The sequence below is a fragment of the Panulirus ornatus genome, chromosome 45 (genome assembly GCF_036320965.1).
Source record: "Panulirus ornatus isolate Po-2019 chromosome 45, ASM3632096v1, whole genome shotgun sequence".
NCBI lineage: Eukaryota > Metazoa > Arthropoda > Malacostraca > Decapoda > Palinuridae > Panulirus > Panulirus ornatus.
Genome location: NC_092268.1, coordinates 6956985 through 6973638, shown reverse-complemented (window position 1 = coordinate 6973638; position 16654 = coordinate 6956985). Strand labels below are relative to the sequence as shown.

The following is a 16654-nucleotide window of genomic DNA, read 5'->3' as shown; positions in this document are numbered from 1 at the left end:
CTACAGTCAGGCCCCCATCATCAGTACTACCCATCACGTGTGTGTGGCTGTCCCATCACTACAGTCAGGCCCATCATCAGTACTACCCATCACGTGTGTGGCTGTCCCATCACTACAGTCAGGCCCCATCATCAGTACTACCCATCACGTGTGTGGCTGTCCCATCACTACAGTCAGGCCCCCATCATCAGTACTACCCATCACGTGTGTGTGGCTGTCCCATCACTACAGTCAGCCCATCATCAGTACTACCCATCACGTGTGTGGCTGTCCCATCACTACAGTCAGGCCCCCATCATCAGTACTACCCATCACGTGTGTGTGGCTGTCCCATCACTACAGTCAGCCCATCATCAGTACACCATCACGTGTGTGGCTGTCCCATCACTACAGTCAGCCCATCATCAGTCTACCCATCACTGTGTGGCTGTCCCATCACTACAGTCAGGCCCATCATCAGTACTACCCATCAGTGTGTGTGGCTGTCCCATCACTACAGTCAGCCCATCATCAGACTACCCATCAGTGTGTGTGGCTGTCCCATCACTACAGTCAGGCCCATCATCAGTACTACCCATCACGTGTGTGGCTGTCCCATCACTACAGTCAGCCCATCATCAGTACTACCATCATGTGTGGCTTCCCATCACTACAGTCAGGCCATCAACAGTACTACCCATCACGTGTGTGGCTATCCCATCACTACAGTCAGCCCATCATCAGTACTACCCATCACGTGTGTGTGGCTGTCCCATCACTACAGTCAGGTCCCCCCATCATCAGCACTACCCATCACGTGTGTGTGGCTGTCCCATCACTACAGTCAGGCCCATCATCAGTACCACCCATCACGTGTGTGGCTGTCCCATCACTACAGTCAGGTCCCCCCATCATCAGTACTACCCATCACGTGTGTGTGGCTGTCCCATCACTACAGTCAGGCCCATCATCAGTACCACCCATCACGTGTGTGGCTGTCCCATCACTACAGTCAGGTCGCCCCATCACAAGCTCTGTGTAGAGGAGTGATATAATAATTACTAGTATAAATAAGGAACTAAGTGCAGCATATACACAGTTATGTATGTATGATAAATAAGTTTACGTATGTATGATAGATGAGTTTATGTATGTATGGTGGATGAGTTTACGTATGTATAATAAATATGTTTACGCATGTATAATAGATAAGTTTACGTATGTATGATGGATGAGTTTATGTATGTATGGTGAATGAGTTTACGTATGTATAATAAATATGTTTACGCATGTATAATAGATAAGTTTACGTATGTATGATGGATGAGTTTATGTATGTATGGTGGATGAGTTTACGTATGTATAATAAATATGTTTACGCATGTATAATAGATAAGTTTACGTATGTATGATGAATGAGTTTACATATATATAATGAATAAGTTTATGTATGTATAATGAATGAGTTTACATATGTATGATGAGTTTACGTATGTATAAGAAATAAGTTTACGCATGTATAATAGATAAGTTTACGTATGTATGAAGAATGAGTTTATGTATGTATAATAAATAAGTTTACATATGTATGATAAATAAGTTTACGTATGTATGATAAATGAGTTTACTCATGTATAATAGATAAGTTTACATATGTATGATAAATGAGTTTATGTATGTATAATAGATGTTTACGTATGTATGATAAATAAGCTTACTTATGTATGATAAATGAGTTGACATATGTATGATAGATAAGTTTACGTATGTATAATGAATGTTTACGCATGTATGATAAATGAGTTTATATATGTATAATAAATAAGTTTACGTATGTATGATAAATACGTTTACGTATGTACGATGAATGAGTTTACGTATGTATAATGAATAAGTTTATGTATGTATGATAAATAAGTTCACATATGTATAATAAATAAGTTTACGTATGTATAATAAATAAGTTTACGTATGTATGATAAATGCATTGACGTACGTATAATGAATAAGTTTACGTATGTATGATAAATAAGTTTATGTATGCATAATAAACAAGTTTACGTATGTATGATAAATGAATTTATGTATGTATAATGAATGAGTTTACATATGTATGATAAATAAGTTTACGTATGATAAATGAGTTTACGTATGTATGATAAATGAGTTTACGTTATTGTATTTCCTTATTATACTTAATTGCTGTTCCCCACATCAGCAAGGTAGCGCAAGGGAACATGAATAATGGCCCAACACTTATTGTGTTTCATTTTCCCCATGGACTCATAGGAATATATATATATATATATATATATATATATATATATATATATATATATATATATATATATATATATATATATATATATATATTCAAACTTACATCTAAGTTAACATATCCCTCAGCCCTACTGAACCTAATAACCTTGCTCTTATTCACATTTACTCTCAACTTTCTCCTTTCTCCCACTTTTCCAAACTCAGTCACTAACTTCTGCAGTTTCTCACATGAATCAGCCACCAGCGCTGTATCATCAGCGAACAACAACTGACTCACTTCCCAAGCTCTCTCATCCACAACAGACTGCTTACTTGCCCCTCTTTCCTAAACTCTTGCATTCACCTCCCTAACCACCCCATCCATAAACAAATTAAACAACCATGGAGACATCACACACCCCTGCCGCAAACCTACATTCACTGAGAACCAATCACTTTCCTCTCTTCCTACACGTACACATGCCTTACATCCTCGATAAAAACTTCTCACTGCTTCTAACAACTTGCCTCCCACACCATATATTCTTAATACCTTCCACAGAGCATCTCTATCAACTCTATCATATGCCTTCTCCAGATCCATAAATGCTACATACAAATCCATTTACTTTTCTAAGTATTTCTCACATACATTCCTCAAATATATATATATATATGGGAGAGGAGATAAAGAATACTTGCCATGTATATATATATATATCTTTCTTTTCTTTCATACTATTCGCCATTTCCCGCATTAGCCAGGTAGCGTTAAGAACAGAGGACTGGGCCTTGGAGGGAATATCCTCACCTGGCCCCCTTCTCTGTTCCTTCTTTTGGAAAATTAAAAAAAAAAAAACGAGGGGGGAGATTTCCAGCCACCTGCTCCCTCCCCTTTTAGTCGCCTTCTACGACACGCAGGGAATACGTGGGAAGTATTCTTTCTCCCCTATCCCCAGGGATAATATATATATATATATATATATATATATATATATATATATATATATATATATATATATATATATATACTTGCCACGTATTCCCTGCGTGTCGTAGAAGGCGACTAAAAGGGGAGGGAGCGGGAGGCCTGGAAATCCTCCCCTCCCGTTTTTCTACTTCTCCAAAAGAAGGAACAGAAAAGGTGGCCAAGTGAAGATGATCCCTCAAAGGCTCAGTCCTCTGTTCTTGACGCTGCTTCGCTAATACAGGAAATGGCGAATATGTATGAGGATAAAGAATATATACATATATCCATAATGAGTGCCATGTTCAAAAGTGGAATTATTTCCCAAGTTATGAGCCAAGTTAAAGTCCTAGATTAACCTTAAAGAAATAATGAATGCCATGTTCAAAAGTGGAATTATTTCCCAAGTTATGAGCCAAGTTATAGTCCTAGATTAACCTTAAAGAAATAATGAATGTCATGTTCAAAATTGGAATTATTTCCCAAGTTATGAGCCAAGTTATAGTCCTAGATTAACCTTAAAGAAATAATGAATGTCATGTTCAAAATTGGAATTATTTCCCAAGTTATGAGCCAAGTTAAAGTCCTAGATTAACCTTAAAGAAATAATGAATGCCATGTTCAAAAGTGGAATTATTTCCCAGTTATGAGCCAAGTCAAAGTCCTAGATTAACCTTAAAGAAATAATGAATGTCATGTTCAAAATTGGAATTATTTCCCAAGTTATGAGCCAAGTTAAAGTCCTAGATTAACCTTAAAGAAATAATAAGTGCCATGTTCAAAAGTGGAATTATTTCCCAAGTTATGAGCCAAGTTAAAGTCCTAGATTAACCTTAAAGAAATAAAGTGGAATTATTTCCCAGTTATGAGCCAAGTTAAAGTCCTAGATTAACCATAAAGAAATAATGAGTGCCATGTTCAAAAGTGGAATTATTTCCCCAGTTATGAGCCAAGTTAAAGTCCTACTTTAACCTTAAAAGAAATAAAATTGTAGGCGTCCCTCTCTCCCGCCGGTGCGCAAGTCTCGCGTCTTTTGTTTCACCGTCAAATTCAAGTTTGTTTACAAACATTGGCCGGAGTCGCCCCTCCCTCTGGATGTTGTGAATGAAGAAAAAAGGAAAGAAATAACAATATTTTGGAGGTGAATGAAGTAAATTGCTTTCATTTACGTGAAATAAGTGGATGAAAGAAGATAAATATGGCGGCTTGAGGAGAGAGAATTGCCCGTGGTGGGCTATAAGGGTTAAGTTAGTAGGGTTATTAGTTCTACTTGACCGAGGTCGTCTTGAGGCCCACAAGGGCGTAAGTACCACTAGGCGTCGTATAGGTCGGTCATACCAAGAGGAAACACACACACACACACGGCAAAATTGTCTTGTGGGGCGGCCGTCGGCTAAATTGTCCAGTGGGGCGGCCGTCGGCTAAATTGTCCAGTGGGGTGGCCGTCGGCAAAATTGTCCAGTGGGGTGGCCGTCGGCAAAATTGTCCTGTGGGGCGGCCGTCGGCAAAATTGTCCTGTGGGGCGGCCGTCGGCAAAATTGTCCTGTGGGGCGGCCGCCGGCAAAATTACCGTTACGGACACCGGCCTTTCTGAAGTCCACTATTTTTTCCCCTCAATGGGGTTTTTTTTATGTGTTTTGAACGAGTCTGATCTTAATTTCTACCGCAAGTCAAGGTCAGAGTTGTTCAAAGTACATCAAAAATCATCGGAAAAAATATTGTCAACAAAGCCTAATATATATATATATATATATATATATATATATATATATATATATATATATATATATGACCAACTTCACTAGATGTCAGAACTGATGATATAACCAGACTATCCTCTGGAGCACCATTTGGTTGCCTGACGAAATTGAGGTTTAATCTTTGTGCAGCGATCGAGTACAGTGAATGGTGGCCACCAAAAGGTGAATCTCCCCCCTCGTTCAGTATGGATATATAAGTAACACTTTGGGAGAGGCACTGCTCTTATCAGTCCAGAAAATCTAATTTAGATGTGGGATTAGAATATAACTTGGAAGTCTTATTACGATCATTCGGTAAATGTCTGGTTTAACTGCACGTTGCAGTAGCTCTGGATATAGGATTCTTTTCTTTTGCTGTGTTAGAGAATGTTTGGAGAATTGTTACAATAATAGCGGTGGAGAAGGATTCGCAGCATTATATTTCAGCGTTTGATATGAAACAAGGCGATAGTAGGGAGGATTATGTACATCGGGAAAGAGAAGTTGCAGAAGGTTGTAAGTGTGTTTTATGATGTGTGTAAGCTTGAGCGATTGAAGTAAAGCGATGGTGTTTGAAAGGAAGCAGAGTGAAAATATAGATTTTGTAAAACCATTATAGAGTGAAAGAAGATAAGTGTACTAAATTGTGCTGTGGATACGGGAGGAAAAAGACTGGAAGAAGTGAGGGAATTTAAGTATCTTAGAATTGTCTTGGCCAAGTGTGGTGATATGGAAGGAGAGATAAAGTAGAGAGCAGTATAGGGTACAAGAGTCATTGTATCCCTTAATAGAATAACGAAGAGTTGAGGTGTAGGTATGGAAGTGAAGAGAGGATTACGGGACAACATAGTCCTCCCAACCCTGACCTGTGCCGCAGAAACATAAAATGAAGTACAGAGGTCAAGAATCCAGGCTGTGGAAATGAGCTATTTGAGGAGAGCATGTGGTTTGACTAGATGGAATGAAGAAAGAAATGAACAGGTGTAAGAGAGATGTGGAATGGCAAGGAATGCAGAGGGAGTGAATTGTGGAATGGCTGAATGGGTGAAACGTAATACTTTGAGATGGTTTGAGCACTTGGAAAGAATGCAAGACTGGGAGTTTACAAGGAAAGTGTATGATAGTACAGTTAAAGGGGTTGTTGTGAGTGGAAGACCACCTGTGACATGGGCAAATAGCGTGGAGGAATATTGGAAGGAGAGAAACTGAGGAAGAATGCGTGGAATGGTGTATGTGAGGGAGGCATGTAAGGGCAGGGATAAGTGGAGACTCTTTTGCCCTGTTGGACTCCGTCCCCAGGCATGGAGGCCAGTGGATTCCATCTCCAGAACGGGCATTAGAGATATAGATAGATCGAACACATAGTTAGCTCGACTAACCCAGTCATGGGAGAAGGGAGGTATTCTATTTTGCTGAGACTGTTTCTCTCATAGGCTTAGTGATAGTGGGAGCCTCTCGTAGATGAGATCCCTTCAGTCACAGTGAGGGAGTTGGATTGTAACTGGCTTACTACCAGGCTGTCCCACACAATGCATATATGGATGTGGCTTTAAGATTCCTGGGATATTCCAATATGTTGCTGTAAAAGGGAACTTTTTGCTCAGTAGCCTTGGGTTGAAGCTGAATTTTTCTTTCAAAACAAAAGTGTTTGTTCATATATAGTTGGACATCATAGCAAAGGTGTTAAAGATTTACTTTCTTTTGGGATTTCTGAAGCTGTCTCTTTAGAATTCTAGTCTTTTTTAAATACGCTGGTAATACTTTAGTCTCTTACAAGAGCACCATCTGGTCCGATGATCAGTGGCTTTGGGATTAACATATTTTGGACCTATGTGGGATAGATTTTCAGATTATTTTCTTTTTTGTTCCCTCCCCATTGTAACCAAAGTCAGCATTGGCAAAGATCTTGGTGTTATCTCCAACAAGAAATTTTCTGGCTTCCGGTTATAAGAATCTTTTCATATTTGATAATATGTTTTGAGTTAAGATCTTTCCAACATACGGTTTTGGGAAGATTAAACACATAATCTTGAATTACCCTTATGTTACTTCTTTGAGGATTACTTTTGAAGACCTTTTTTCCTTATGTCCAGTTAAATGTCTTAGAGAATACCTCGACGTACTCACATAGTAGCAAGGGGAGTCCCTGTTTTGGCTTACCCAAGTAGTTTGAAAGCTTGAAGAAATATTTCATTGTGGATTAGAAGCTTGTTTTTGTTAGCTCAGCCTGGCCTGTATGTCAGAAGGATGCTTCTGCTTTCAGCTTTAGTGGAGGATCGTTTCGTAGATTGGATTAGATTATAGAATTGAGGCTTATTAGCCAAGGACTGGAGCTTTTAAGACTATTCAGTGCTAATCTTTTCTTGGAGAAGTTTTACAGAAGTCTGTGACACTCCTCAACTCTTGTCGAACGATACCTTGATCGAGGTAGAGGTACCACAGGTATAACTTTAAGGTGTGTTTATGGTCTTTCTATTTTTATTGGACATGCCAACTCTGGAGAGATCAGTGAGTTTTGAAAAATGAAATTTTTTTTCTCTTCTGGGCAGTGTCCCACTAGAAACGTTTCCAGTTCTCTTCTCCTGTCATACCTTATTGTTTCTTTTGAAGAACCTTTCTCCGAAAAACGTTACCTTATCATTTCCTTTGAAAAGCCTTTCTCTGAACGATGTTACCTCATCATTTCTTTTGAAAAACCTTTCTCTGAACAATGTTACCATATCATTTCTTTTGAAAAACCTTCTCTGAACAATGTCACCTTATAATTTCTTTTGAAAAACCTTTTTATGAACTGATGTTAGTCATTGTCAGGGTGACTTATTTGCTCTGAAGAATAATGAAATGGTCCGTGTGATGTAGCATAACAGCTTGTGGAATGATGACATCATCGCCAGGTGGTACCCGCTGTTCAAAAGGGAATAAGCCTTGACTCACTGTCAATAAATGGGCGTTTTGTGAAGACTGAAGAGCATTGACCTCACAAGAGGGTTAGGGGTTAAGTTCTAATCTCTGGAGAACATGGAGATTCAGTTATGTCTCACAAGACGCCACACGAGTGAGAAACATTTTTTGATTCATCAAAACTCACTTTTATTCCAGGGTCCTTAAGCTGTCATACCTGCTTTGAGACTACAGACATTCCATAGAAATTGTTTATGTCATTGAAGAATATTATTCTCTAAATAACGTATATGTATACGTTGAAGTGTATAGGTATGTATATTTGCGTGTGTGGACGTGTATGTATATACATGTGTATGTGGGTGGGTTGGGCCATTCTTTCGTCTGTTTCCTGCGCTGCCTCGCTAATGCGGGAGACAGCGACAAAGCAAAATGAATAAATAAAATGAATAAATAAATCAGACTTATTATGAATTGAATTAATTTCAGCTTCTGCAGTGTTTGATGCAGCAGTGTCTTCTCGATAGTGGTAGAACCAGGTGAAAGGTCTGTCCATCAACAGTGAGCAGTTGTCCTATAATGAGCAAAATGGAGAAGAGGAAATTCATGGCACAGTTGTCTGGGCAATTGTCTGATAACACCATTGTCCAGATGGATGATGATGATATGATGCAGCGAATAAGGTAGAGTATTATTGGAAATTAGCTTTCATGCCAGACAGTAATGATGGCTACTGTTTTAGAATTATATTTACATAGGTCCCATGCTAGCCACTAGAGTTAGGTTCCAGGAAGATCCTGTTTGACGAGGTACAGGGCCCATGGTAAATTGGGAGTTCGGGGAAGTGACCCTGAGTCCTATAATGAAAACTTCAAAGTTAAAAATAAGCAAGGTATACTTAAAAGACAACATACTTAGGCCATAAGAATACAAAGAAATGATGAGCAAAAGTAAGGGAATACTACATTGGAATTACGTAACCAAAGATGCTGGACCTCTGTACTACAAAACATCCAGCCAGCTCTGCTGTACAAAAGGCTATCTCAACAATTGCTCTAGCAACACATTATTGTTATGGCACTTTTGGGTAGTTAGACTGTTATGTATGATACAGTTGTTGGAAGTGATGATGTAATGCTCAGGTTTGACCATGTAGTAAATGAGGACGCTAATCCTTCCAGTGTATATTTCATCCTCTGAGTTACTTGCCCCATTTGCACGTCAAAAAACGCATCATTTACAGCACTCATCAGTACCATTGCAGTTAAAGGGTTAAAGGACAAGACTTGAATTGGAGATATGATTATGAAAACTACACACAGACCTCAACAATTTCTATGGTTATACAGAATGGGAAATGGAGCAAATTAGCTAGGAACTAGGGCAATTGTGTTGAAAGGTTCTATGAAATACAATAGGAAAGTGTAAGAACATGGTTACCTCCAGCCTCTAATGCAAAGAGAAGATTAACAGAGAGGGAAAAATGGTTTGATAAAAGATATCGGAAAACAAAGGAGCTTCGAGAAGTGCGTTGGCAAAAATTATGGGGGCACTCCCGTGAGCCAGCATTTGCAGGGTATAAGAGAGCAAAGAATGAAGATAACAGGATGATAAAAAAAGGAGGAACAAAGAAACTTTGAAAAGAATATTATATGACAAGGCAGGAGAAAATCCAAATCCGATTTTCTTTCTCGTAGGGTAGCCTATCTTTGGGAAACCAAGTCCAGTCAGTCTGCTCATTTTAAGTATATTTATATTGCTGATACACTTTTATTTATATATTGCTGATACACTTTTATTTATATATTATTTGAAAAAATGTACGTTTGCATGAAATTATATCTAATGACTGAAATATTGATTAGTATGTTTCTGCTTTGTTACTTGCCAGAAACCTAATGGGACAGAAGGAGGACCTTAAGAATGAAATTAGGATGCAAGCTATGGAGGTGGATGCATGGTTGCAGGTCTTGGGATGCACATCAGCCATGGAGCTGGAGGACCTTGCCTCATCTCTGCCCTCCACTGTTCCAATGACGACAGAACGACAGAACCTCTTACTTGAGCATCACAAGCATTCCACCGAATTGCAGGCTTTCACTTTCTTAGGTAGGTATGTGGTTTTATGACTGTGCTAACATTATTAGATGTTATCTTTGTATAACTCCAAGAAAATTTGCCTGCTCTTCCAGATAAAGTATGCAGTTATGTGGTACATATATTAATGTATATATTGAATGAAGAAAAATTGGAAGTGAAGTGTTTTAGATATCTGGGAGTGGACTTAACAGCGAATAGAACCATGGAAGTGGAAGTGAGTCATAGGCGAGGGAGAGGTTGAAAATTTTGGAGCAATGAAGAATGTGTGGAAGGGGAGAACATTATCTCGGAGAGCAAAAATGGGTATGTTTGAAGGAATAGTAGTTCCAGTAATATTATATTGTTGCGAGGTATGGGCTACAGATAGGGTTGTATGGAGGAGGGTGGATGTGTTGGAAATTAAATGTTTGAAGATGATATGTGGTGTGAGGTGGTTTGGTCGAGTAAGTAATGTGGTTGAGAGAGCAGAAGAGGTTGTGTTGAAATGGTTTGGACATATGGAGAGAATGAGTGCTGAACAAGAAAGAGAAACATAATTTAGTGCTGCTTTCATATGCTTTTATTTTACTGTATTAGAACTCTATTCTTATCCCTGGGGATAGGGGAGATAGAATACTTCCCACGTATTCCCTGCGTGTCATAGAAGGCGACTAAAAGGGGAGGGAGCGGGAGGCTGGAAATGCTCCCCTCTTGTTTTTTAATTTTCCAAAAGAGGAACAAAGAAGGGGGCCAAGTGAGGATATTCCCTCAAAGGCTCAGTCCTCTGTTCTTAACGCTACCTCGCTGGTGCGGGAAATGACGAATAGTATGAAAAAAAATAACTCTATTCTCGGATTCCTTCAAAAACAAATGGGTAAACTAAGATTACAGCATAAATGCTTAGTCTGGGGTGCTTAACCATAAAGTGTATCTATGAAGCTTTTTTTTTTTTTACTTCTTCAATTCTAACTAGGCTTTAGGTCGTTGGAGATTATCACACTATTCGGTAATCATGAAACATAACTTATCTCCTTTGCTTAGAAAGCATATACTTCTGTTGTATTACATTCATTTTGTACATTAATCTCATATGATAGGATAGTGTTTTACTCTATTTTCTATTTCTCAGGCATGAATATTGCATTTACGTACAGTAGTTGTTTATTCACGTATGCTGTTTTCTATTTCTCAGGCATGAATACTGCATTCACGCACAGTAGTCGTTTATTCACCTATGCTGTCATGTATTGTAGGGAAAATCATACCATATTCTCAAACATTTCAAATCTCACCATACTATGCTTTAATGGCAGGAAACATAAGCTAATGCTGTGGATATTTCATATATCATGTCATATCCCACATTTATGGAGTATGTATTGAGACAGCTCAGTTTCTCTTTTAAACTTGTGGTTGTCTACTGTAACTGTACATTATCTTCCTGAATTTTTTTTTCACATTAAATTCTTTGTTCAACTACTACTCTTTTCCAACAGATGGCATTGCTGCTTCTGAAACAGAGGAAGGCAATATATTGATAAAGTTTCTGCAGCTTCCTCTCAAGTTGAATGATTCGAACCTTCTGATTTTACTCAACACAGGTGATGACAAGTATACGTACAGGTAAGTGCAAATGACGGTTGATATATACTCTGAGAGGTATCATCTAAGAAAGAAATTTTCATTTGAATAACATCTAAAAGTAATGTCAGCCAAAAATAATCTCAGTATTAATGATACTGCATATATTCTCTCTGAACTGACCTAAAACAATATTTTTTTTAATCTGTATTCCATTGTATTTCTGCATCATCAGCGTGCGTTACCACAACCTTCCAGACGTTGTTCCAGTTACTAAATTAGAAGAGGATTATCTGAAGGGCAGGACTGGAAGAGGTAGGAAATTTTGTTCTTTGCAACTGTACTAGACCCCGTCCAGACCATTCCAGAACCAACCACCAACCTCCGAGTAGAAATAAAAAAAATCATACCCCTGCTTCATCCTTCAGCAGGGTATGCACACAGAACCACTCACCCCCAGCAGACAGAGCTTTGACAACACATGTACTCACCGAAGTTCACATGGTACAGTATCTTAAATTTCATAATCTTGCAGAGCAGGCTTTTTAACTGTTACTTTATTCTACCGAATTAGCTTGAAGTGTGTCAAGAAGGTTTTTGTGGATGGGATTGCAGCTGAGATTCTCAAGAAGGGAATGATGATGATATTTATCGCTTACCAAGGCTGTTTGACTTCTGTATGGCTCAAGATGAGGTGGCAAAGGACTGGCAAAATGCATGCATAATGCCCCTTTATAAGGACATGTGACAGAAATCAGTGTTTGAACTTCTGAGGTATAAGTCTGCTACCTGGTTCGGTGTGTGGGAGAGTGTGATGGAGGGCATGGTGGCATGCTCAGAGTTTTAAAGTAGAGAGGAGTGATGTGGCCTCAGGAGTGCCAGAGGCCACGTGGGTGAGGTGTTTGGTGTGAGTGATTTTTTGTGGAAAATACTTGGAAAAAAATTAGGATTTGAATGTGGCATTTATGGATCTGGAGAAAGCCTCTGATGGTTGACTGAGATATCCTGTGGTAGATGCTACGAGTACTGCGTATGGTGAGGGAGATCTAATAAAGGTAGTAATGAGCTTTTCTCTAAGAGTAACGCATGTATGCAAGTAGGAAGGGAAAAGAGTAAGTGGTCCCTAGTGAAGGTAGATGTGTATGAAGAGTGTATGATGTTATCATGGCTGTTTAATCCGTTACTCGACCGGGTGGTGAGGCAGGTAAATGCAAGGTTCTTGAAGTAATGCATGTGTGCAAGTAGGAAAGGACGAGGGTAAGTGGTCCCTAGTGAAGGTAGATCTGTATCAAGAGTGTATGATGTTATCATGGCTGTTTAATCCATTACTTGACCGGGTGGTGAGGCAGGTAGATGCAAGGTTCTTGAAGTAATGCACGTATGCAAGTAGGAATGGAAGAGGGTAAGTGGTCCTTAGTGAAGGTAGATGTGTATCAAGAGTGTATGATGTTATCATGGCTGTTTAATCCGTTACTCAACCGCATGGTGAGGCAGGTAAATGCAAGGTTCTTAAAGTAATGTGTGTGTGAAAGTAGGAAGGGAAGAGAGTAAGTGGTCCCTAGTGGAGGTAGATCAATGTCAAGAGTGTATGATGTTAGCTTGGCCGTTTAATCTGTTATTAGACAGGGTGGTGAGGCAGGTAGATGCAAGGTTCTTGAAGTAATGCATGTGTGCAAGTAGGAAGGGAAGAGGGTAAGTGGTCCCTACTGAAGGTAGATCAGTGTCAAGAGTGTATGATGTTAGGGGTGGTGAGGCAGGTAAATGCAAGATTCTTGAAGTAAGGGTTGAGTCTATAGTATACTTAATGTACATGGTCTGGGAAGTGAATTGTTCGTTATTTACCAATAACATCCAAAGGCTTGTGTTTGAATTTAGGAAGGTGTGGGGAAAAGAGAAATTGAGAGTTATTGTGAACAAAAGTACAGTGATGTGGTGCAGAACAGGATTGTGACAGAATGGTTTGAATATAAGTTTTGATAAGGGTGGACCTCAAGGAAGCAGAGTGTTCGGGTACCTGGAATTAGACTTGGCAGTGGTTGGAACCATGTAGGCTGAAGTGAGTCATGAGATGGAAGAAGGGGATAATCTGGGTGCCCTAAGGAGCCTGTGGAATAAGGTCGTTGTCAGTAAGATCAATGATGGATACGTGTAACTGTATTGTAGTCCTGACAACAGTGATGCTTAGATGCGAATCATGGGCCTTAAATGGACAAAAAAGGAAAAAGATGGATATGTTTGAGATGAAGATGATGCATGGCATGAGGAAAGGTTGATCCTGCAAGAAATGACATTGTTAGAGAGAAGTGTAACTGAGAGTAGCTGGCCAATGTGTTGAAATTGTTCAAATGTATGGAGAGGATGAGTGAAAAAAGAATGTCAAAGGGAGCTATGTGTCATAAGTGGTAGGAGCAAAGGGTAGGGGGAGACCAAGGATTGGTTGAATGAAGATGGCTTTGGGCTACCAGGGCCTGAATATCCAGGAGCGTGTGAAGCATGCATTGGATACGATGAAAAACGTACACAGGCTTTTCCTTCCACAGACTTCTATCTATCTGTATATCTGACATCTTTTCCAATTGAAACTCCCTCAAAGGGTTGGCTATGGCAGTAGAATCTCCACAACTAGTGAACTCCACAGACTTCTTAATGCACATAAGTCCTTAACTTTATCTACCCTGTGATGCAATTTAGACCCTATGGTTTCATCCTATGCCACGTTCACTCATAGTTATCTCAAGCATTACACTTCTTGCGCGTTTTCACCATTCAAAACTACCACTTTAACCTTCATGTCATGTGATCCCACTGTATCTCAATACCTTACCTTTGTTTATATTTATCATAAGTGTTTCCTTTCTTTTTCCACAATCTGCCAAACTCTGTTATATTCATTTGGAATTATTCTGTAGAATCTCCCTTAAAATCTGTGTCATCTACGAACAGCAGCTGATTTATCTCCTGTGCCGTCTTCCCAGCATATGGTGCTGCAGACTCGCCTTCTGCTTTGAGACCCTTGCGTTGCCCTTCCCAATCATCCCACCTTTGAAAAAATTGAATGACTGTGGTGACTTCACACATCTTTGACACAGACCTACCTTTACTAGAAATCATTCACCTTCCTCCATTCCTACTCACACATATCCGTTACTCTCCCAATAAAAGCTCTTCACTACATGTAGGAGTTTTCTGGTTACTCCCGTTATCCATAGCGCCTTCCATAATGCATATTTAATCGTATCAGATGCTTTCTCCAAATTCATTAATGTCTTATGCAATTCACTATCTTCTTACTAGTATATCTCATACAGATTCTTCAAAGGAAACACACTCTCTGCCACCCCTGAAATTACATTGCTACTCCCCAGTCATCCCTCTTGAGCACCGCTCTCCCATACACTTAAAACATGCAATATACTCAGCGGACTTATACCTATTTTTTTCATACATACTTGCCTTTTTCTGCATTAGCGAGGTAGCATTAAGAACAGAGGACTGAGCCTTAGGGAGAACATCCTCGCTTGGCTCCTTTCTCTCTTCCATGTTAAGATTAAAGATGGAAGGGGAGGATTTCCAGCACCCCACTCCCTCCCCTTTTAGTCACCTTCTACAACACACAGGGAATACATGGGAAGTATTCTTTCTCTCCCACCCCAGGGATATACCTATATAATTTGAACATTTATTTTGATCCCCCTTGCCATTACAGGAGGGCACTACAGCATAAGCGCACTGCACCAGCCGTCTGGCACCCCCACTTCACGTTCAACAGCCAGACTCGCCAATCAACAACACTGTCTTGCACTTTTTTGAGAAACTCACCTTCAGTTTCATCCATTCCAAATGCTTTCCCATATTGTTTCAAGAACAGGTCCTTCAGTAAGCCATCCCAAACCTTCTAATTTCACCTCTACACCATCTAACCCATCTCTTTTTTGCTTACTACCACCACTTCACCATCAGCTTTCCTCACTGTCGCCCTTGTTTATTTTATTCTTCCCCTTATGCTGTTCACTTCCTTCCAAAACTTCTCATTCTATCTGAAGTTCGTTGATACTCCCTCACCCCATCTCTTCTATCCACTCTTTTTCTGTTTTCTTACCTTTTTGTTTACCCTCATATCACTTTGTCTTCTACTCCTCCCTGTTACTGTCACATCTTCCTTGGAGATACTGTTCATGAACCTACCTCTTCTCTTTCATTTGCAATTTAAGTTCCTCATTCCACCACTCACTATTCACTACCCTTACTCATACGCCTTTATCCAACCTTTCACATCCCACTCATTTAATCATTCTCTACTACCTTCCTAAACACTCTTTCCTTCCCCTAGTTTCCTCTACTCTAACAATATGCCACTCTCTGGCAGCTATCTCAAACTTGCTTCCATCAAGAAATAATATGACATTCACATCCAACAATTAATCCTTCGAACACCTGTCAGTTAGCACATGATCCATAAACTCCTGCTTGCCCCCAACTCTCTCACCCGCATATACTTATGATTGCAGCATTTTTAAGCCACATACTCCCGACCAGCTGTACTATATCATCACAAAACTCATTGCGCTATACCCCTTTTCCATTTATACTGGGATCCTGTAATCCTCAGTTTTACCCTAAATTTGTACATGACCTACTCATGCATTCAGACCCCCAGTTCTTTTATCCCTTAAACCAAGACTACCAAATCTGTTGCCCAGCTCCTCCCAAATGGCATTGCTTTCTTCTTCACTCCCCTCTTTTCTTGGAGCATACACACTACCTATGCACTGTTATTCTAACCCACATCAGTCTTGAAATCACTTCCTTTCACATTTATACGTGATGCCACCGCTCATTCCTCATCAGAAAGAGCATTCTTGTCCTCTGATAGAACCCAGACATGCCCCTTGCATATTCTGAGTTTGTTCGACCACCTTACTCTTCTGTGTTTTGCTCTAAGTCAGAATGTCCAGGTTTCATCAGACATAATTCTTGTCTCCCCCTTCTTTTCACTCTAGTTACAATCATGCATCTTCAGACACCCTATTGTACACCTACGATAAATGGTTTGGACATAGGGAGAGGATGAGTGAAAACAAACTGACAGAGATGATACGAGCATGGGGGAGGAGAAGACTGAAGATATGGAAGAATGAAGTGAAGAAGA

The 16654-nt window shown here is 39.6% G+C and overlaps 1 protein-coding gene and 1 long non-coding RNA gene across 2 annotated transcripts in view; both read left to right on the top strand.

Annotated features, from left to right (window-relative positions):
• The first annotated feature begins 666 nt into the window (after nt 1-666).
• On the top strand, nt 667-2234 carry LOC139763014 (uncharacterized). Its single transcript, XR_011716008.1, has 2 exons — nt 667-881; nt 942-2234. It is a non-coding gene; the product is annotated as an uncharacterized lncRNA (long non-coding RNA).
• A 2020-nt stretch (nt 2235-4254) lies between these two features.
• Nucleotides 4255-16654, top strand: part of LOC139762888 (uncharacterized) — a 31013-nt gene continuing 18613 nt past the window's right edge. Inside the window, exons 1-5 of the mRNA XM_071688121.1 lie at nt 4255-4346; nt 8335-8528; nt 9737-9954; nt 11421-11547; nt 11741-11820. Coding sequence (XP_071544222.1) covers nt 8425-8528; nt 9737-9954; nt 11421-11547; nt 11741-11820 — 529 coding nt within the window. The 5' untranslated portion in view covers nt 4255-4346; nt 8335-8424. The remainder of the gene's footprint in view (nt 4347-8334; nt 8529-9736; nt 9955-11420; nt 11548-11740; nt 11821-16654) is intronic.